At 39.0% G+C, this 22,110-nt stretch overlaps 1 protein-coding gene across 1 annotated transcript; it reads right to left on the bottom strand.

Annotated features, from left to right (window-relative positions):
* On the bottom strand, nt 4,400-13,171 carry LOC109235670 (chromatin assembly factor 1 subunit A-B-like). Its single transcript, XM_019401870.1, has 12 exons — nt 12,754-13,171; nt 11,185-11,332; nt 10,370-10,465; nt 9,345-9,421; nt 7,617-7,699; nt 7,374-7,434; nt 7,171-7,238; nt 6,996-7,077; nt 6,224-6,307; nt 6,050-6,127; nt 5,461-5,580; nt 4,400-4,833 (listed from the first exon to the last, which is right to left on the bottom strand). The coding sequence occupies exons 1-12, from the start codon at nt 12,919-12,921 to the stop codon at nt 4,657-4,659; spliced, it is 1,242 nt and encodes a 413-aa protein (XP_019257415.1). The 5' UTR covers nt 12,922-13,171; the 3' UTR covers nt 4,400-4,656.

The following is a 22,110-nucleotide window of genomic DNA, read 5'->3' as shown; positions in this document are numbered from 1 at the left end:
GGGGGGGGGGGGTATCTAGATGATCTAGGTTAATCATATTACAACTGGAATGAGTATTTAGGGGGTTAGTCCAGGTAGACTGAGTATGAAAAGAGGTAAATGTAGAGATAAAGTAATTTTGAACATGAGACAAAATAAGATTATGGTCATTTATCCAGTTACCAGCTTCATCTTTGAAGAAAGTTATTTTGTTTCTTCTTTTTCTATTGGTGGCAGAGACGTGGAAGAATTTTGTATTGGTGTCTCCATCATTAAGCCACATTATCCTGGACCTAAGTTTCCAGTAGTCTTCTTCTATTTTTAGAATATCATTGAACTCATGTTGAAGATCTAATTCTAATTTTTTAAGGAAAGAGCTAGTAGTATAGCTATTTGAAGATTGGATGTCTTTTAGTCTAGCTAAGAGTTTTCTTTTCCTTCCCATGATATTGCCAAAAGTACTGTCCTTCCAAGATTTAACCTTGTTAATAAAGTTGAAGCTAGACTTAAAGTAGTCACTATCATTCCAATTATTTTTAACAATAGATTGAAATTCCAGATGTTTGCACCAAAAGGTTTCTAACCTAAAAGGGACCTTATAAGGAGACCTATTCCTTGGAATTAATTTTACAAGGATAGGATTATGGTCAGAGTGGGTTCTAGGCAAATGGATAATAGAGCTTTTAGGAAATAGTTCAATCCATTCCTCATCTCCGTAGACTTTATCAAGTCTTTCTAAAATAAGACTCTTCTTGTTATGTCTATTATTGGTCCAAGTGTATTTGCTTCCTTTGAAGCCTAGATCTACTAGATTGCACTTATTAATTTTGGACCAAATGTACCTAGCTCTACTATCTTTGATGGGTTTGCCGCCAAATTTCTCACTAGCGGCTAAAATGTCGTTGAAGTCACCACCTACTAACCAAGGTCCTCTATAAGTATTACTAATATTTTCTAGGTGATCCCACATGATATTTCTATAATGGATATTAGTAATAGCATAGATAGAAGTAAAAAGCCAAGGTTTACGTATAGGATGTACCTCTATGGTTGCATGGATCTCCTGACCTCTTCTAACAGCATTTTGAACGTTGATTATGTCATCCCTCCACATCATAACCATACCACCTGACTGCCCCTCCGATGGAACTTCTATCATCTCAGTGAATCCAAATTCATTAAGCATGGTTGCATGGTTGCCCATCCTTGTTTCCAACAAAGTTACCAAACACGGCCTATGGGTGTCAAGCATCTCCCTAAAATTTCTCCTGAAATTATCATTGTTTCCTCCCCGTATATTCCATATTATGAAATTAGTGGGTTGATTCATGGCTAAATTTGAGTCAGTGTTGATCATCTCCCCATTTTCCCTTATCCCCCCTGCTTGGACAGGGTTTCCCCTCATGGATGGAACTAGAATCATTGCTTTGTTGCCCACAGTTGGGTCGTGTGGAGGACGAATATCCATCGAGCATTTGTATAGGGCCAACGGGCAGCTAAGAACATGCCTCTTCTCGTGCCTGTCCGTGAAGAGAAATTTTTTTATTCCGTCTAGGTTTGGGAGTTCTAGGGTTGGCCCTAAGTGAAGGTTTAGGGGAACGTCGTCCTCCTCCATCACTGCCTCCACTGGCCCTGGTATGGGGTCGTCTTGTTGATGGGGTGGGGGTACTGGTGGTGGTGGGAGGGGGGGGTACCATCCCTTGGTTTCCTAGATTGACATCCCAAGGGAGAAAGATGGGGGTAGGTGGGTATACATCTCCATTGGAAAGAATGGGAGACCCAATGGTGCATTTTGAGGGTTTATGGGGTTGAACTGGGGTGGCATGTTCCATTGCTCTCTCATCGTTTGAGCCATTTGAGGGTTCATTGATGGAGCCATAGGATGAATGATGTTGTTGAGCCATACTTGGTTGAGATAATTGTTCATTGCCAATCTCATTCCCTCCGTGATAAGTTGAGCTAGATACTGCGTATTGTGCAAGATCACAATGGCCTCTTGACCGTTGATCGGGACTGTGAACGAGAGTGCATGGCCCATGAGACCTAGCTCCATCCAACTTGTGGGTTGATAATCTTGGGCTTGGGGTGGTTGAGCGTAAATAATCTGGAGTTGTTCGTAGGGATGGAGGGGGGAATGTTTTCCATATTGAGAGGATGTCGTTGTCTTAGGATTTGGATTAGTCGAGTTCTTTTTCTTAGGGTTGAAGGAACTCTTGGCATCTTGGATAATGGGAGTTGTATTTATTATACTGGAAGTTGGCGTGGGATTTTGGGTAGGAGAAGGGGTTAACCGATTGGGGGAGGGAATGATGATTGCTTCGTTTTTGTTTATGGCTTTTGGTTGCCCTAGGTCATGATTTATAGAACACTTAATGGTTTTGTTTGGATTTCCTATGGGAATGTCCATTTGGCTACTTGCTTCTATAGCCATTGCCATTTGGCCAACATGCATGGAGGGAAGGGATCTTGTCATATCTTAAGGAGGGATTTTGGGTAGATTCTTTAGATAACAAAAGATTTTGGGGAGATTTCGGATTGGGGGGGGGGGGGTGGTTTGGGTGCGTAGGGATAGGATTAGAGGTAGGGGTAGAATCGTCCATGTTAGAGCCTATTTGCATGGCATTGGTTTTAACTAAAGAGTTGGTATTATAAGGTGCCACGGTGGAGTCTTGCATGCAAGTATCTTGTGTGTCAAGATCCAAGTCATTATTTAATTGATTAAATTTATTTTCACAAATAAAATTGACATTGTCCTTAGTGGTTTTTGGCAAAACCGTTTGTCTCTCATTTAATTGGCGGTTTTCCTCGTGAGAGTTTGTTTGATCAGTAGCCATGTCTGGGTGGGTATTAACAGGAGGAATTTGATTACTATAAGGATAATTTTTAGTCTTATATTGGACAGTTTGAGTAACCAAAACTTACCTGTTTTTACATTGAATAAGTTAACCGGAATACCTGGACCTTGGTTGCCTTTTACTTGGATGTTGGGCAGTTGGTTTGGATTTCTTTTGCCTTGATTCTTCTTCTTGTTGAAGGAAACTATTTTCCATTCAGAGTCAATGGCATCTTTTGTAGCTTCTTGTTGATGTTCTTGTCCTGCATGGTGAGGATCCAAGCTTTGCATTTTGATATAGGTGCATTGTCTTAGTGTGTGACCAAAGCGACCACAATTTTTGCAAAGAAAATCCTCCCCTTCATAGAGTATATCCTGTTTATGATTTCCAACAAATAGGAAGGGTTGAACAGGGATTTCCAAAGAGATTTCAACACAAATCCTTGCATATCGACCTCTTAGGGTTGTTGAGGTGCATGTGTCAATTTTCAGTAGGCGTCCTATTGCATTGCCAATTTTTGCTAGGATTTGACCATCATAGAATTCCGTTGGTAATTGGGGCAGCCTTAACCAAACTGCTGAGGTAGTTAATTTTTCATTTCTAGCCACAAAGTTTGGTTTCCATTTGGAGATAGAAAGGAAATGGCCATTAATGAACCATGGCCCTAGGTGAATAGCTTTATCCATATTTTCTTTCTTTGTGAATTTGATGATGTAGTAGTCCTCACCAAGGTCAATTAAAGAGAAGTCTTCCGTTGGTTTCCATAGATCTTGGATCTTCCTCTTTAGGTAATGGTGTAGCATACGTTTTCCTACTAACTTGATTATAATGGAGTATTTTCATGGTTCATAGATACGTTATCTATCATCTAACGAAAGGGTGATTTGTATTGCGTCACCTAGAGTAGTCCCTGGATCATGCATTCCTTTCTTGTCTTCCAATATCTTTGTTGAGTCGAGCATATCATCATGATCTATGGAAGGAGTGAAAACTGTTAGGTTAGATTCCAATAGTTTATCTTTGAAGGATGTTGGTCTTTCCAGATTATTTGATGAGGGAAGGTGGTGGATTAAATCCGGTGGTTTTGGAGGAATAGTATCTTGTTTCTTAAGGGGTTGGGAATGCATTAGAGAAAAGTTGGAGTTTCTCACTCTCCAATAAGAGAGTGTTGCCAGCAATTATGGGTTTTTTTGTTAACAAAAGTCACAAGATATTTGTATTTTTCCTTTATAAAAGTTGAATTAAGGAAAAGTAAGTTGTTGAATAGCCTCCCATAGTCTCAAAAGTTCGATTTTAATTTTAAAACTAATTACTTTAAACATGCATATTTATGAATTTATTCAACATGAATTGAAATCAATTAGTTCTCAAGTTCAAACTTCAGGACATGAGAAATTTCAAATTAGCAGCTCGCTCTCAGAACACTAAAATTCAGGATACTTAGTCCTCCTGAAGTTTGGATGAATTGGGTAATCTTTAAATACATTGTAAATTGCGAATATATTTTAAATAACGGGTTTAAAAGTGGCTATTGATACACTTCGCCGTTACCTCCTTTTAGGAGTTTAATTCAAAATCAAACGAAATACATCCAACCATGAACCTGACATTTATCATACATATTTCCGTCGTTTCCAAATTCCAAGGACATCAAGTTTCAAAATGACCATAATCCTTCAACTTATAGATTAAAAAAAAGTTCAAAAGGGAACATCCATCTATCGACCTCATAGTAGCTTTTACAGTTTCCGTTTATATAACTAAAGTACCTTGAATAAACAAAGGGAGAAGAGTTGGACGAAGCATTCTTTTTACTATTCGCTTGATCTAATGTATTTTAAGATTAGAGGACTCCAAAGAAGGGATTTTTAATTGCATTGTTCAACTCAGTTCCAGCAGTATTAAGCACTGCCATGTCCACCTTTTCTCTTGGCAGGTACAAGAATTCACCCCCTTCAATTTTCTCAAATCCACAGTGCTCAAGAAACTCAATGCCTCCTTGCAGCTTGCCGATTCTATCCTGTTAGTCAAAAGATGTGGATGTGTTAGTTCTATGAGTCTATGAATCTACTTGGCTGAGATGATCGAACGTATCAGATTAAAGGATTCTAAATATTGTTACAAGAATCGTAAGATTTATATGAATCAACGTGGCTGAGATAATATATTGTATCTAACTATAACTATCTGAATGTAGAGTTGCAACAATCATCAGTTTTATGAGCTCTAGACCACCTTCTTCAGCCTGGGACTAAGAACTAGGTGGCAAAAGGTATACAACCTTACCACCCCGGTCGCCCAGAAACTAAAAAAATGAAAGAAATAGGGGAGAATTTTTTTTCCTTTTTTAATAAGTAGGGGAGAAAGAAATTGGGAATTGCTATACTCTTGGCACGAATAATTGGAGGTGAGGGTCCTAAATTATGCTGCATTTTGGCAAATAAAAAATAATCAACTACGCATATAATAAAGTACATGAACCTCACCCCACCTCCTAATTTCAGAAATTGAATGAAGTCAACCCACTAACAAGGTTATAAAAGAAAGGATTAGAGGAGCTTTCTCTTATAAAGGAGTGGAGTCATCAATTCAGAAGTAACTAAAGAGCAACAATAGAGGCATAACTATTTCCTTAATGACATTTCACCTGAAAAGCAGCATTGCTAAGTCTGATTTTGCGATATTTCTCCTCATTGGGATTTGTTGCGACATTCTTTGCATAAGTTAGCAGTGTGTTGAAAGCGGTCTTGACTTTGGTCTCATCATCCTGGACCATAAGAGGAAAACGAACAAAGAATCAGTTCACCAACAATGAAGTTAGAATGACATCTCATTCAATATCTAAAACCCACCAAAGGAATGTAGAATGTCATTCATAGGCTACTCAGTTCCTAGGGAGAGTTTGTTGATTACCTTTCAAAAGAAAAAGCTTCCTAATGTAATGCACTATAAGAAAAGAAAGAAAAAAGAAGGATCCAATCTTTCCTTGTATTTAAAATTCATTATCTTATTTCTTGATGAAAAGAATAATTTAACCTGAACAGCCAATAATAACTCTGATGTTCTTTGCTTTCTACACTTTTGAGTTTGAAACAGGGGGTGGAAGAGCATGTAAGCTCACTTTGTTTTTTAAATAAAGGTAGGCTGGTACACCTTTAACCACCTCTCAGTTCCAAAGCTCAAACCTGCAAGAAAGTACTCTAGCCTAGGGACCGCAAAAACAACTGAATGATTACCTTGTGGGTCTGTTTAAGTGTTCTCAGGCACTCCCTCATCCGCTCTGCCTTTGTAGCTGGTCTGACAGGCAATGTGATCTACCAAAAATACATCCAATGAAGTTTTTGAGTTGGACAAGTTATGTCCATATGGGACAAAACCATAAAAAGAGTTGCTATTGCATAAATAAACACCTTTTTTTCCTCCACAACAGGTGTAGAAGGTTTGGGGGGAGCAGGATCTTCTGCTGGCAAACCCAGTTTCCTTCTTCTTTCGGCCTGTGAAAGTAAACACAATTGTTTCAACATGACAAAGACGGCAGCAGCAGGTAAGTAAGTTGAGGATTGCACTTAAGTGATACAGATGGTCAGGTATAATTTGGAGCAGGTAATTATGTTGTGAGGATTGCACAAAGTTGTCAATTTGCTTAGACATGTGTTTTGGCTGAAGTAGAAATAGCCAGGACCTTATGATTTCACATTATATTTTAACAGCCCTTAACCTGGTCAAACCTTAATCACAGGTCCCAGCAGTGTTTAAAGATGCAAAATGATGCACATCTCATCCAGAGTACACCAATAAGAAGCTGACAGCAATTATCAACATAAGTTACTACTTCACCCTCTGAATGCCAGTAGAATATCAATGGGATACTTAGTAGTTGGCAGAAAAAGCTCTCTACACTAAGAATGTTTATAGAAATATCAACAGGAACAGACAAGCCCATTCCCCTAGAGCCACCGGCACTAAGAATTTTATGACTGCAATTATTCAAACTTCTAAACGTTCTAGGCTGCCAAGCAAAGAGTAGGTGGCAAGATATATATTAGCAAATACTGTTTTTAAGTGTAACCAAATACATTGACAGAAACGTGTTTTATACATTAATAAACTGACAAGTTCCATCAAGCAAGCTAGATGTAGAAGGGCTGAATAAACAGTTTCATGACAGATTGGAGTTTCGACCTTATCTTCTTCCAGTTTCTGACGAATTTTCTCCCTAGCTCGTTGTTCTTCCGCTTTTTCGGCCTTGCGCAATGCTATTATACTATAATACATCAAAGTGAAAAATTTCAATTATATGAGCAGACATCACTGGGAGTAAAAACAGAAAGAGTGCCAAAGTTCAATCAATGCTTACCGTTTTCTTTCATTCTCTTCTTCCATCCGTTTTGCTTCCAGGAGTTCCTTACCAATTCTAATTCTTTCCTGAAGCAGAAGACAAAACGATTTTATTGACCTATTTAACCAGACTGATCACCGGTTTCAGAACGTAATTCAGCAATAAGTTTCAATTGACCTCCACTCACGCAAATTAACGTCGAAATCTAAATCAAGAGTTACCTTTTCTCTCTCTCTTTCCCTTTGTCTCTCTTCCTCTTCTTTCTTCTTACGAGCACGCTCCCTAGAAGTCATTGAAATATTAGATGCATACTGTAAGCTAAAAGAAGCATTAAAAACTACTCTGATTCACAACGAACAAAACAAATGAAATAGACATATCTCAGAAATTAAGCACATACAAGTCCCAAAACTGTGTCCAGCTACTCAAAAAATGCAGAGAACAATTTACCAGCAAGAATTTACCTCAACTCTTCTTGTTTCTTCTTTATTTCCTCTGGAGTAAGAGAAGGCTTTGGAGCCTCAGCTTTCTTGGCACTGGCAGGTACCTAGGTAAATTTTAATAATCATTGCATTATCGAAGCAGGATAAGTTTGAACATAGAATTAAAAAATAGAACAAACACTAATGATTTCATTGACAAACTTTTTTTTTATAAAGTAATAAATTTGCCTCTCTACCTGCACAAGGTAGGGGTAAGGTCTGCGTACACACTACCCTCCCCAAACCCCACTATGTGAGATTATACTGGGTATGTTGTTGTAAAGTAATAAATTTCATTTAAAAGGGGCAAAGCGTACCCTTATACAAGGAGTATACCAAGAAAATAGGAAATCTCACAACAGAACATGGTTTTCCACAAATGACACGCAGTCTTCTAGGGGTGTGCATTCGAATCGGTTTATCGATAAATCGAATCGATTATTTGTTATCGAAATCGAAATCGAAATCGAAAAAATCGAAACCTTATTGAAACGATAACGATAAGCACATGTACAAATCGATAATCGATAAGTAATTATCGATAAGGGTCAAAATCGAATCGATAAATCGAATGCACACCCCTAGACTGTAGACACTTGTTAAATGAGTAATTACCTATTTGTGTAGATTAATATAACATACAGAATGTATATATATTCCGCTACTATTTTGAAAGCGGCTATACAGTATTATTTTCCCTAATCTATACCCTTTCCTTTACCCTAAGTCCCTTACCCTATTATTTCCTCTACCACATTTAAGGAATGATCATATTTAAAGATCAAGGGAATGAAGTTCAAATTAATGGAAAACAGAATTAGCCGTGATGATGTGTTTTGTTTTGTTTTGTTTTTTTATACCGTTGGAGTGTTGGTGGCATACATTTGGTCCCTTACTTTAGTTTTGTTGCATGTGCTTGTTGACACAATTCTTATATTATAAATGGTGTTCGTCTTATTTTAGCTTCTTTTTGTCCATATTAGTTAGGCGCGTTTATAGCGATATACTTTCCGTGGAATCCCGCAAATTTTCTTATTGGTGTAATCGATAACCGAATCGATAAGCCCCCGAAATCGATAAATCGAAATCGAAAAAATCGAAACCTTATTGAAACGATAACGATAAGCATATGTACAAATCGATAATCGATAAGTAATTATCGATAAGGGTCAAAATCGAATCGATAAATCGAATGCACACCCCTACAGTCTTCTATACAAATAGACTCTTAAGAGAGTCTTCTGTAGAAATGTTTATAGGTTGCAGCAAAGATGCAACAAACATTTGTTTCACTGGAACACCAAGAAAAGCATTGGCCTTCTCATAATAGAGAAAAAGGGAAAAAAAGATTCAGAGGCTAAAGTGTTTTCTTTTGGTGTAAAAACTTCTCTGGGTGTTACCTAATAATCAGCAAAGTGCAAACTACTCTTTTAAATTTTCCTAGGCCTGGTTGAGCATGAATTGGACCATCCTCCAAGCTGTAATGCCCTAGCTGGCCTCATACCCTTATAATACTATGAACTAAGGTCTCTTTTAACATGTTCCACAGGCACTCAGCCACAGAATTCACATCACTGAGTACAACTTCATGTTAATAGATCATAAATGCCACATAAATACATCTTTATGGATCTCACGAGCTAACAGCAATCACAATAGAATTAGAAAGTGAATTAAGCAAATAAATGCAGGAATCCGAAATTTCCATACCAGTGGTGTTTCATCTATGTCTGGGTCACTTTCATGCTCTACAACCCAATTTACAGCAGCCTCCAAGCTGGCATTGCCTGGGAAGAGTATCCAAAATTCACAGGCATGCACAATTAGAGATGCCTTGATTTATATAAATGAAACAGAGAGGATACACACACAGACAACAAAGTGGTCAACAGCAGACACACGGAATTGGGAGATTGACTAAACAAGGAAATGTTGAAAAAGTAAGCTTTAAAGAAGTATTGATAGAGGATATAGGAATTGAAGAAGGGTATGAAAATACATATTCCATTCAAGGAAGACACTCCATGGACTACACATTAATCATTTGATAAGGACCGCACACTAATCTTATGCCAGTTGTGCAGTTGGTATTTAATTCAGTACTGAAGCTTTATGATTCACATACTGGCCAGTCAAGAAGTGCAAGAGAAGTTCTCTATCACACTCTGAAACGCTGAAATTATCACTTGCATTCCAAGGTTTAATTTTTTCAGACTGCCAAACACCGGTGGAAGGAAAACAAAAGGAGCAAATTAAAAGGATAAAACTTAAAGAGATAATGCCACAAATTAAAAACACATTTACAACAAGTGAGAAAGACCTATCCACAGATCTTCCGGGGGGGGGGGGGGCGAGGGAGAGGAAGAGCAGGCCAGGTTCATTCATGTTCATAATATGCATTCTTTCTTTCTGCTAGAGCTATCCACATGAATTCATGCATGATTTGTTTTTTGGAAATGTGACCTTTTCTTTGAATTCATCTTTGAATAGATAATGATGAAGATTCTACAAAAGTACTCACCAGAAAAGTGGAGTGCACGGATAGCCCTAGCTTTGGGAAATCCCATTGCCTCGAGTTCATCCATGTTCATAATATGCATTCTTTCTTTCTGCTAGAGCTATCCACATGAATTCATGCATGATTTGTTTTTTGGAAATGTGACCTTTTCTTTGAATTCATCTTTGAATAGATGTAGAAACAATCATAACGATGAAGATTCTACAAAAGTACTCACCAGAAAAGTGGAGTGCACGGATAGCCCTAGCTTTGGGAAATCCCATTGCCTCGAGTTCTGATAGCACATTTTGGTCTACTTCAGGAACAACCATTTCTAGAAAAAAGGAGCACATTAGCACACGTGTACCCATGTATAAAACAAACAAAAATAAGGAACTACTCAGATGCTTGTGCCTCATTTGACCGAATATTTAGGTGCAATCTTTGTGTTTCATAGTCTTCTCAATTAGAGTTGGATGATAAGCACCCTTATTAATTAACAAAAACAAAAAAGAAGAGTTGGATGATAAGCACCTTCAAATTGCAAATTCTAGATGTACATAAAGAGCTTGGTTGATGAATAAAAGCGTTAAACAAATGAGAACACCCCTCTATCCCAACTTGTCTAGATGTTGTAATTTCTCCCAAAAGTTCATGGTACTTCTATCCCCTTGGTTCTCTATATTGACAGAGAGTATTTTCTTCCTCTAAGCTAACTCATAAGATGAAGCCGCTGAAAAAAGAACATTCTTTTCAAAGGGAAGTGGTAATTTCAGTAAATAATCTTAATTCCGTCATACGTATTTCACGGAAAGAAATAACCCTCTCCTAAATCCTCCATGAACTATTTAAAGTAAATACATCATTTAAGTTCTACTACAAATAGCTTTCCCCATAAACAATTAAAAGAGGAAAAGAAACGCCTTTACTTTGCTCATAAGCCTCACCCAATTAGGAAATCTCATAAGTAATAAATAAAGTTATCTAACAACAACATTGTAACTTAAAAGACCAAAAAACTCAACCACAATGAATTACTATCTTCATGCTTACCATTACCACTGTCATCACCACCCTCTGCCATGTCTTCATCATCATCAGCCTTTGCCTTTGGCGACTCCAAGCTGATTGGCTTCACTGCCTCTGCTGTCATGTCCGTAAACTCTGTGTGCCCAGTTCTCTTGGTGTGGAGATCACTCTCCTTCATAAATCAAAAACCCCCAAATTCACAAAAATCTTCATTGTCAAGCTACAATAACAGCTAAATCATCACTACAGCAGAAATAAACTGTTCATATTCCGATCAGAAGTTTTAAGCGTATTCAGCTGAGTATTTCGATTTTCGGCAAACTATCTCCACACAAATTCACATGACTAGCAATATAATATACCACTGCGCACACAGATGGATCCAAACTTTTAGTTTTTTCTTTTTATAACCAAGTACTCCACCGTTTCAGCTTCAAAACTTGGTGGTAAATGATTTTGCTCCTCTATCCTTCTCCACTTAACTATCAGTTTTGGTTCACCGATGTTGAACCACCCACAAAAGGATGTAGTGCTTCAGTTACGTGGTCATCTGAACCAATATCTTTGGCTCAAACCCTCTACATGTGTTAAAGAAATTCACTAAATAAATACAAATAATAGATTTTGAACCCAATAAATCAGATGAGTAGTGGTTAAATTCAGAACTCAAACCCATAATATTCAAATCCTGAATCCTACTTCGGTACTACCTTTACCGTTGAATCAAAGCCCTTTGAGCCATGGGCGTATCCGATCTTAGCGCAGCTAACACTCACTACCCTTTTGACTAAAACCATGTACAACTAATTGAAATTATTTGTCAAGTATATATCTTTCTCTCTATATATATATATATGTATATATGGGATTATACTGGGTGGTTACATATGGGATTATACTGGGTGGTTGTTGTTGTTGTTGTTGTTGTATAATATATATATATATATATATATATATATGTTTTCCTTCATATTAACCTTGTAACCATGTCACAAAGGACTAATGGGCGGAGTGGTACTTCTAGGAGCGGATGCTCAAAGTAAAGTATGGGTTCGGCCCAACCTAATAACTTTAGTGCAGACCATATATATATATATATATATATATATATATATATATATATATATATATATATATATATATATTAGCCTTGTAACCATGTCACAAAGGAGTAATGGGCGGAGTGGTACTTCCAGGAGCGGATGCGCAAAGTAAAGTATGGGTTCAGCCCAACCTAATAGCTTTAGTGCAGACCATATACCTTTTTCTTAAGGACGATGGTGTTCGGGCTTGCATATCTCAATTATTCCACTGGCCATGTTCTAACCCTATATATGTGTAAAGAAATCTACTAAATATGTACAAATATTAAATTTCAAACCCAGTAACTCAAATCATGAATGAGTTCAGGTGCATTCCGCACCCATAAAGTTTAAATCATGGGTCGGCCTCTAGTCATACTTCACAAATACAACAATTATTCCTCAATCTCAAACTAGATAGGATCCATCAATTAGCTAAATAAATCATTAAAAACCTGTTCATAGCTTAATATAATCAATAAAGAGGAATAAAAGGGCAAACAAAATTTACCGTTTTGGAGCGGCAAGGCTTGCCACAAGCGGTGCAGACGAGATTAAGGACGGCTTCAGTGGACTCACTGAAGTTGGCATGGGAAGTAACTTCGGCGTGTTCTTGTGCTTCTTCTACGGATTTGAAGAGAGTTCCACAATCACCACACTTCAGTGATACACCTGACATTGCAACTGCTAATTGAATTGAATTGAACTGAATTGGAATTTGATAAAAACGAGATCTTTTGCTTGTTAGGTGAGGAAAGGTTTACTCTATTTTTTGGTTTTTATGTGATGTGAAGAATTGGGTTTGGGTAAATTTGTTTTGGATTGGGAGAAAGTAAAAACGCCGCTTTGTTTTCCAAAATTGTAACTACTAATTGAGCAGAGGGTTATAGGGTCTCGGGTTCGAACGAGGGAGACGGAGAATTTTCACTAGATAGTGTGTTTTTTAAAACAATACTATACGACTTGAATTTGAATTATTGGGGGAAAAAAGAATAATTTTGAATATCAAAAGCATAAAGAATTTTGTGTTGTCCTTGTTTGTAATAATAGCTCTAGTACATGAGTTAGCGTTATTTATATATTTTCGTATTCTTTGATTTTTGTGATTACTTGTCATTGTTTTCGTTCCGGCCTTCTGATTGCAATACTGAGTTTTAGTTTTGTATCTTTGTATTTTTGCTTTAGTTTTCTAATTGACGTGCTTGCCGCTACCCTTTCTTTTATCTTTTCTAAGGCGATGATCTTCCGGAAACAGCTTCTCTACCTTTTTGAAGGTAGGGTAATGTGTGGGTACATACTAACATCCCCAGACCCCACTTGTAGGATTACAGTGAGTCTGTTGTTGTTGTTGACGTCGTCGTCTCAAACTTGTGGATTTGTAGTTACAAAATTGCTAATGTTGTATTTGTGTCAATACAACTGATCATCGGTATCATTTTGATTCAAGGACAAATTATACATGATTAGAATACTTAGTGGGCGTTTGGACATAAGACTTGTAAAATTATGGAAGTGAAAATGGTATTTGAAAATTAGAGTTGTGTTTGGACATGAATATAATTTTGGGTTGTTTTTGAATTTTTGTGAGTGATTTGAGTTAAAATTTTGAAAAATAGTTTTTTGGAGTTTTTAAAATTTTCGAACAATTCCAAAATTTATCTTCAAGTGAAAATTGAAAATTTTATGGTCAAACAAAAATTTTTAAAAAAAAAAAGTGAAAAAATTTCAAAAAAAAATATGAAAAAAAATTCATGGTCAAACGGGCTCTTAATTTCCCTTTTAAGTTGAGTCCTTTAAATATTCACGTATTCGTGCATAGATAACTACTTTAATCCCAATCAATTGGTAGCTTACAGCTAATCATTTGCTTCCACTGCAATATGTCTTAGCTAAAACATTGATTTCTAGAGATTTTATGTTTTTGTTTATCCGTAAAACGGTACAGTTGAATTTATATGCGGTTTTTATACAATTGAATTAATTTGATCATGAAATAATAAGATAATTGAAGAGATATCCAATACTTAGCCTTGAGATGGAGACGAAATAGCAGAAACACAGTGGTTCCGGGCATAGAAATAACGAAATAGAAAGGCAAGAAGATAAAATTGTATTAAGCTTTGGATAGAGTGTAGTATAAGTTTGCTAGAAAATTCCTCCTCTTTTACAATGATAACTAAGTTCATTATTTATAGCTAAGTCTAGGGAAGGAGGTCCTATGATCGTACCTCTCTTTAATGTCAATTATGAGGAACACTGATGAAGATGTAACGGTGAGCATAAATGCTAAATTCCTTGTAACGGGCAATCGTATTTAATGCCATGGAATATTCCTTATTAAATGCTACTGGGTGAGGAGTATTGATTATATCCTTATGAGCGTTATTCTCCTCGGTGACAGACGGAACAGTTGCCTTCGGTCTTGGACATTCCCCCCGTCTTAGGTTCCACGTGTCCCTTTTTTGGATGGCCACGTGGCATAGCGTATTTTACCCTATACAGATAGTCCCCCTGCTTTCTGGTGACATAACTTTGTGTTACCGGAAAGTTGGTAGAAATATTCTTTTGGCGGGAATTACTATAACTTCCTCTGAAGGCTTCTGACGACTGATTAGACGCACGTCTCTCCGCATTTAATGCCCTGAACACGCGTCATCCCACGACTCAGCATAGCTTTTGCCGATTTTGAGGTAATCATGGCCATGAATTTAGCCAACAAAACTTGTGCTTATACGCATCAACTTTCTCCCTTATACTCCATAATTATCCAAGTTTCCCTTATTCGACTTGCATCATGCTCTTCATCTTTTCTCTAATTCTCTTCAAGCAAAAACCTTTTCCTTCTTCCGTACAATGGCTTCTCCCTCGAAACGTACCAGTTCTTCAAACTCTACTCCTCCAATAGTGGGATCTATCATCCCTAGAAGTCTTGTTACTACAAAAGACTTTGAAGAGAAATTTCCTACTGCTAACCCTCTTACATGGGCTGTCAGTAGGTATCCTTCTTCAATCTGTCCTTCTAGCATTCCTACTATGAAGGACAACTGCCGCTGCCATGATTTGGATATTGTTGCTCTTGATCTATCGGAGCGAGTGACCCTACCCAAGGACGATTTTACATACTTTTACATGTATCCTTTTACTTTGGGTGTGTTTTCTTTGAACGGAAAGCTTGACTCTGTTATTGCAGAGTTTTGTTTCCGCTACCAGGTATGTTTAGCACAAGTAAGTTCTTCTGTGAGGAGGATGATTGCCTGTCTTCGGCGTTTGTGCCAGGAAATGGGAGAGGAGTTATCTTTAGCTCATGTGATGAATCTCTATTCTCCCAAGATCTTCCACGGGGGAATGATAAACCTCTGCAAACGTGGCCACCATGCTCTGTTATCTAGCACGGATGACGACAACGACCGTGGGTGGATGGAATGGTTCGTTTCAGTTGCCACCAACGATATCATTCCGGCAATGGCTTCATCCTTTCCGGAAGCGTGGAACCGCACTCGTAAGCTTTTTGTTTCATATTTAGTTGATTAGGGATTCTTCCATATCTATATTGATCCTTCATTCTACGCTTGTTTCAGCAATTCGATGAGTTCCACCTATGGTTGAAGGCTTGGGCCAGTGGGTTCAAAAGATCTTAGACGCCACTACGCCCGGGACCTATATGTGGAAAGAGTTCCATCAAATACGGGTGGAAGGCCAAAAATCATGGTAATTTAGACTAACCTTGTTTCAACTTTTTATGTGAGGAAATTGATTGATCCTTTCTATCTTTTTCTTGAAATCAGGTCTACCCGTGGGCTCTGTTGCTGTCCCCGAGGAGGACGTCTTGGATGATCCTGCAGATGTGACGAGGCTGCTTCAGGAGGCGCTTACTCGAACAGGTGTCTTCGGGCCTGCTTCGGGCACAGGTGTTTTACTAAGGAGTCCCCGGGCGGAGAACAAGTGACCAAAAAGAAGGCATTCTTCCGTGGTCGGGGAAAAGAATAAGAGGGCGAAGACTATTGCCCCCGAGTCGTCTCCGGAAGTTGTGATCACCAGCCCTCCTCCCGGGCCGTTCATAGACACTGTGATGATCGACAATGATGGAGAAGCTAGTGATGATGGAGCTTCTCTACATAGAAGGCGACGTTCATCATCAACTCAACGGAATGCTCAATTTGTTGAGTTAGTTACACCAACCGAGGATAATGCCTCGGCACTTTGGGGAGCGTTTGATTTAGTAGAAAATGCCAACTCCCGTTTTCAGGCCCCAATTGTCGTGCCCGATGCTGCGGGGCTGAGTACCGAGTCCCTGCCATCTTTGGTTGGCGAGCATCCAACAACCAACACTGCATTTGATGCAGCTGCTTCTCATTCTTCAACTCTATCAGCTTCATTTCCATCTTCACCAACACCAGCAACTGCTACATCATTTCCATATTCATCTACTCTTCCACCAGCAACTGCTACATCATCTCCATCGGCCGCATCTGACCATGAAGAAGGTGTCCCTCTTCCCCAATTCATGGGATCTTGGAGCAAAATTATGCTGCCCCTTCTGAAGATCCATAAAAGAGGAGGAATGTTACTCTTTCGGTCTCTACTGGATGCAACTTTCTATCCCAACCGGTGGAGCTTACTAATTTTCTGAAGCCTTTGGCTTCAGAGAAAGATTGGGAAAAGATTCGGGCACTCTCGGGAGAGTGTTTATTGAACAACGCCATGCACAATGCCGCAGCGGTACGTTCCTTTCTTCCTTTGTTATTTCTTCTATTTTTGTATGAACGTATTCTGAGGTTTACCTTTCTTGCTTTGTAGGTCAACTTTCTTACTTCCGAGGGCCTTTAGAGGTTGATTCGTGAGAATGAAGAGATTACTTCTGCACAGGATCAGCTTTTGGCAGAGCGGGAGCAAAGTGCTGCTCGCCTCTCAAAACTGGAAGCCAAGGCCACTAAGGCCATTGTATTGGAAGCTCGTTTGCAGCAAAGCGAGTAAGAGGTGGAAACCCTTAGCCAAGAGATCGCCCCGCTGAGGGTTCAATTTGAAGAAGCTAAAGCTAAATGGGTTTAAGTCCATAACGTCGTTCTTGCTGCATCAGATTGTGAGACTGCCTCCACTGAAAGATTGAATAATTTGGAGGCAGTCTTGAATTCCAAAACTGAAGAGTTTGCTGCTGTAGGGGTGAAATATGCCCAGTTGGAGGAGAAGTACAGGAAAACTATCGAGCATAATAGGCTCTTTAGTTCAACTGTCTATGACCTTGATGTTAGCCTCAAATCTGTTCGATCCGCCCGGGAAAGCCTTTCTGCTGAGGTAACCCGACTCAAAGAAGAACTTACACGTCGAGAGGCTTCCCCCGTTGTTGAGAAAACTTATGCTATATACAACGAGGAGAAAAACCTAGGAAGAGGCCAAAGCTGGTATCATCGATTTTGATGCCGAAATTGCTAAGGCTTGTGAGCTTGAGTTAGCTCCTAAAAGTTGACTCCCAACGTGGTCTGATGCTTCTAGTTCTTCTGGTTCTGGTTCCGAGTTCTTGGGAACTAAAGAAGAATCGGAGGATGATGATGCTGAAGGACAAACTGGTGATGACCAAAATGTTGAGTCATCGGTGGATCCACTTACTTCTCCCAGGGGCGCAGACACTTCTCTTCCTCTTAGTTCTAGAGATACTGCAGTTTAGTTTTTTTTTTCAATTCTTGTATCTGTGCCATTTTGGCATGTCATTATAAATAAAAACATGTTTTTGCTCAAGTATTGTTTGAGTCTTTCTTCTATTTGAATATTCATGAAGTCTCTAATCATCGCATTTTCTTCCTTTGTTTAAGATTTTCCGCAAGTTATTCAGTTTGCGTCTTATTATGTGAAGCCTTGGGTGTATTTTCCCCGAAAGCGTTTTGGCTCTGGGCATCAACCCTTTTTCGTGAGGGCTTTAATAAGTATTTGCGCAAGTTTACTTTTTGCGTCCTTTCGTATATGACTTTGGGTGTATTTTTCCCCGAAGGCATTTCGACTCCGGGCATAAATTCTTCCGAAACCAACCCTTTATTGTGAGGGTTTTGATAAGAGAGGGCCCTCTAATATTTACGGTGCTCTTGAAGAGGACATCTCCTGTTCATTACGACACTTGCATTTGAAGTACTTGTTTAACTTTCAAATGACAAAGTTAATTCATCGTTCAGACAAGAAACAAGATATAAACAAGATGATTTCATTTCATTTTATTCCTTCTATTTTCAAAAAGTACATAAGCATTTGTAATGCTGAAAAGAAATTGCCATTACTTGTGGCTAGTTTGTACAACTTGTTTCTACGGGGCTGTCCCCACAGTCCCTAGTCCCGATGATACAGTTATGTTTCCGATTTTTTGTTTTCCGGTCGACGTGGCAGTCATTGTTGCCGTATCCTCATATTGTTCCCCCCAGTGTTCGAATGCATAGAATGCGAATTGGAACACTGGAAGTCTTGCACCTTCGAGGATCCCATTAATGAATTGCTAGACAATCTTATGCTCGTTAACAAACTTTGCTTCCCCTTAGGAATTTACGCTATCGAGCAAAAGACTATCTAACAATCCTTTAATAGGTTGCACTTGTGAACGGTCGGATAACCTTTCTCCAATAGCAAACTTGATTCCCCTGTGGGAATTTTGCTATAGAGCCAAATACTATCTAACCGTCCCGGAGTGGATCTTTGCTTGTCTGCCTTGTTATTAAAAGTCTTATTGTTGCTGTTGAAGCTTTCTTCGGTGTATGCTCTCTGTTGCTGCCTCGTTAAAAACCTGTGCAGATAACATCATACGTATAAGATAACAACAAATAAAAGCTAAACATGTACTATTGGGAGGGGGACATGCTAAAGGGGATACAAGGTACGAGAAATACAACAGAAATGATAACCAGAATAGTCAATATGCCTTTAGCCAATAAGAACAATTAAGCACAATGAAGAAAATTGCACGGCATCACACTTCGTGCTTTTACTCTCAACCTCACAATGAAATAATGATGCTGCACAACATCACCCTTCGTGCTTTTACTCTCACTTTCATTATAAATCAATTGATACGGCACGGCATCACCCTTCGTGCATTAACTCTCATAACATGGCACGACATCACTCTTCGTGCATTAACACTCACAATATGGTACGACATCACCCGTCGTGCGTTAACACTCTACCTTACCATATAACAATGAACAAGTAACAACAAGGAGATAGAATAACAAGAACAAGCCTTACTTCAACAATGGTTTCACAATACCAAATTCGACTTTAGAAACAATACTCAATTATCACAAAAGCCCATAAACACGGTAAGAATGATCAATTTAACAAGTAACTAGTCTAACCATGGATAACATGATCAAAGCAAGCAATTATTACAAGGAACAAGTCCCACCCGCATGCTTTAGCCCGACAACAACGCATAAGTACGTCACCTAACATATACGTTGTACCCAACATCTAAACATGTAGCAAATAGACAAACAAGTCATAATCCCTCAAGTCAAGGTTAACCACGACACCTACCTCGCTCCAAGGATCAATTCAAGGCTCAACCACAGCTTTGCCTTTCAAACAAGCCTCCGAACATAGAATCTAGTAAATTACCAACCAAACGATTCAAATTAAGCCTTAGGAGATACCCACGATTGCAAAGGATTCAATTCAGGTCATTATTAAAAAAGTCAACAAAAGTCAACTCTAGGCCCGCTTGGTCCAAACCCGAAATTCCGACCAAAACCCGATTACCCATTCACCCTGAGCCCGGTTATGTAGTTTGTTTTGGAATCCGACCTCAATTTGAGGTCTAAATCCCAATTTTACAAAAATCCCTAATTCTACCCAAATCCCCAATTTCCACCATGAAAATCACTAGATTTTAGGTTAAAAAGTTATGAAATGTAATGAATGATTGAAAGAAAATAGGTTAGAAACACTAACCAATATATTGGGGAAGAGGAGTTCTTTGAAAAACGCCTCTAGTGTTTTCTAGTTTTGAAAATTTGAAGAACGAACAAAAATCCCGTCTAACTCAAGTTTTACACAGTTGCAGATGTCGCATTTGCGATCGGGGTTTCGCAATTGCAAACCCCCGCAAATGCGAAGAACACCTCGCAACCTCTGCTTTCATCGCATTTGCGATGGATTGTTTGAAAATGCGAACTCTGGCCTCCCCGCAATTGCGACCTCTTGATAAAAAATGCGAACTCTTGCTGACCCAGGTACTCTTCGCAAATGCGGAGTATTTGCTCGTAATTGCGAGCTTGGCAGGATTTGGGATGTTTGAAAATGGGAACACTGATCTCGCAATTGCGTGATCAAAGACCAATTACCAGAAATGGCAGAACATCAGCTGAGTTCTAAGTCTAAAACACTCAATAGCCTATCCTTAACTCACCCGAGCCCTCAGGGCTCTAAACCAAATATGCACACAAGTCTAAAAACATAATACAAACTTGCTCGCGCGATCAAATAAATAACACCTAGAACTACGAATTAGAAACCAAATCAAATGAAATTTTCAAGAAAACTCTTGAACTTCTATTTTCACAACCGGACGTCTGAATCACGTCAAACCAACTTCGTTTCTCACCAAATTTGACAGACAAGTCATAAATATAGTAATGGACCTATACGGGGTTCCGGAACCAAAATACGAACCCGATATCAATAAAGTCAAACATTGGTCAAACTTTTAAAGTTATTAAACCTTTAAACTTTCAAATTTCAACAAAGTGCGATAACTCGGGCCAGGGACTTCCGAATTCGATTCCATGCATACGCCCAAGTCCCAAATCACGATACGGACCCACTGGGACCGTCAAAATACGAATCCGAGTCTATTCGCTCAAAACATTGACCGAAGTCAACTGAAAATGGATTTTTAGGCAAAACTTTCATATTTTTCTCAGTTTTTAACATAAAAGCTTTACGAAAAAACACTCAGACTGTGCACACAAATCGAAGAGGGATAAGATGAGGTATTTAAGGCTTCAAAACACAGAATTAGGTTCTAAAATATAAGATGACCTTTCGGGTCATCATATTTTCCACCTCTAAAATAATTGTTCATCCTCGAACGGCATAAAAAAGTACTTGGGCTGGTGAAAAGGAGTGGATATCTTCTCCGCATGTCCGACTCGGACTCTCAAGTAGTTTTCTCGATGGGCTGACCTCTCCACTGCACTTGAACTGAAGGATAACTATTCGACCTCAACCGACGAACCTGCCAGGCTAGAATAGCCACTGACTCCTCCTCATAAGTCAAATCCTTGTCCAAATGGACAGAGCTAAAATCTACACGTGGGACGGATCGCCGTGATACTTTTGGAGCATGGACACATGGAATACAGGATGAACTGCTGATAAGCTATGTGGCAATGCGAGCTTGTAAGCTACCTCACCCACTCTCTGAAGAATCTTAAAAGGCTCGATATACCTAGGTCTCAACTTGCCCTTATTTCTGAACCTCATCACACCTTTCATGGGCGAAACCCGGAGCAATACCCGATCTCCGACCATGAATACAACATCACGAACTCTACTGTCGGCATAACTATTCTACCTTGACTGAGTTGTGCGAAGTCGATCCTGAATAATCTTGACCATCCAAGGCATCCTGTACCAAATCTATACCCAATAACTGAGCCTCCCCCAGCTCGAGCCATCCAACTGGTGATCAGCGCCGTATACCGCATAATGCCTCACACGGAGCCATCTGAATGCTCGACTGGTAGCTGTTATTGTAGGGAAACTCCACAATTGGCAAGAACTGATCCCAAGAGCCTCCGAAATCTATAACACCAGCGCGGAGCATATCCTCTAATATCTAAATAGTGCGCTCGAACTGTCCGTCCGTCTGAGGATGATGTGCTCAACTCAA

The sequence above is a fragment of the Nicotiana attenuata genome, chromosome 12 (genome assembly GCF_001879085.1).
Source record: "Nicotiana attenuata strain UT chromosome 12, NIATTr2, whole genome shotgun sequence".
NCBI classification, from domain to species: Eukaryota; Viridiplantae; Streptophyta; class Magnoliopsida; order Solanales; family Solanaceae; genus Nicotiana; species Nicotiana attenuata.
This window is presented reverse-complemented; position numbering and strand designations above follow the sequence as displayed.

Coding starts and splice junctions, on each gene's coding strand:
- LOC109235670 (XM_019401870.1), bottom strand. CDS start 12,921: ATGTCAGGTGTATCACTGAAGTGTGGTGATTGTGGAACTCTCTTCAAA. Junction 6,128..6,223: donor CTGTTGTGGAGGAAAAAAAG/GTGTTTATTTAT, acceptor TATTTTTGGTAG/ATCACATTGCCTGTCAGACC. Junction 5,581..6,049: donor CACTTAAACAGACCCACAAG/GTAATCATTCAG, acceptor CTTATGGTCCAG/GATGATGAGACCAAAGTCAA.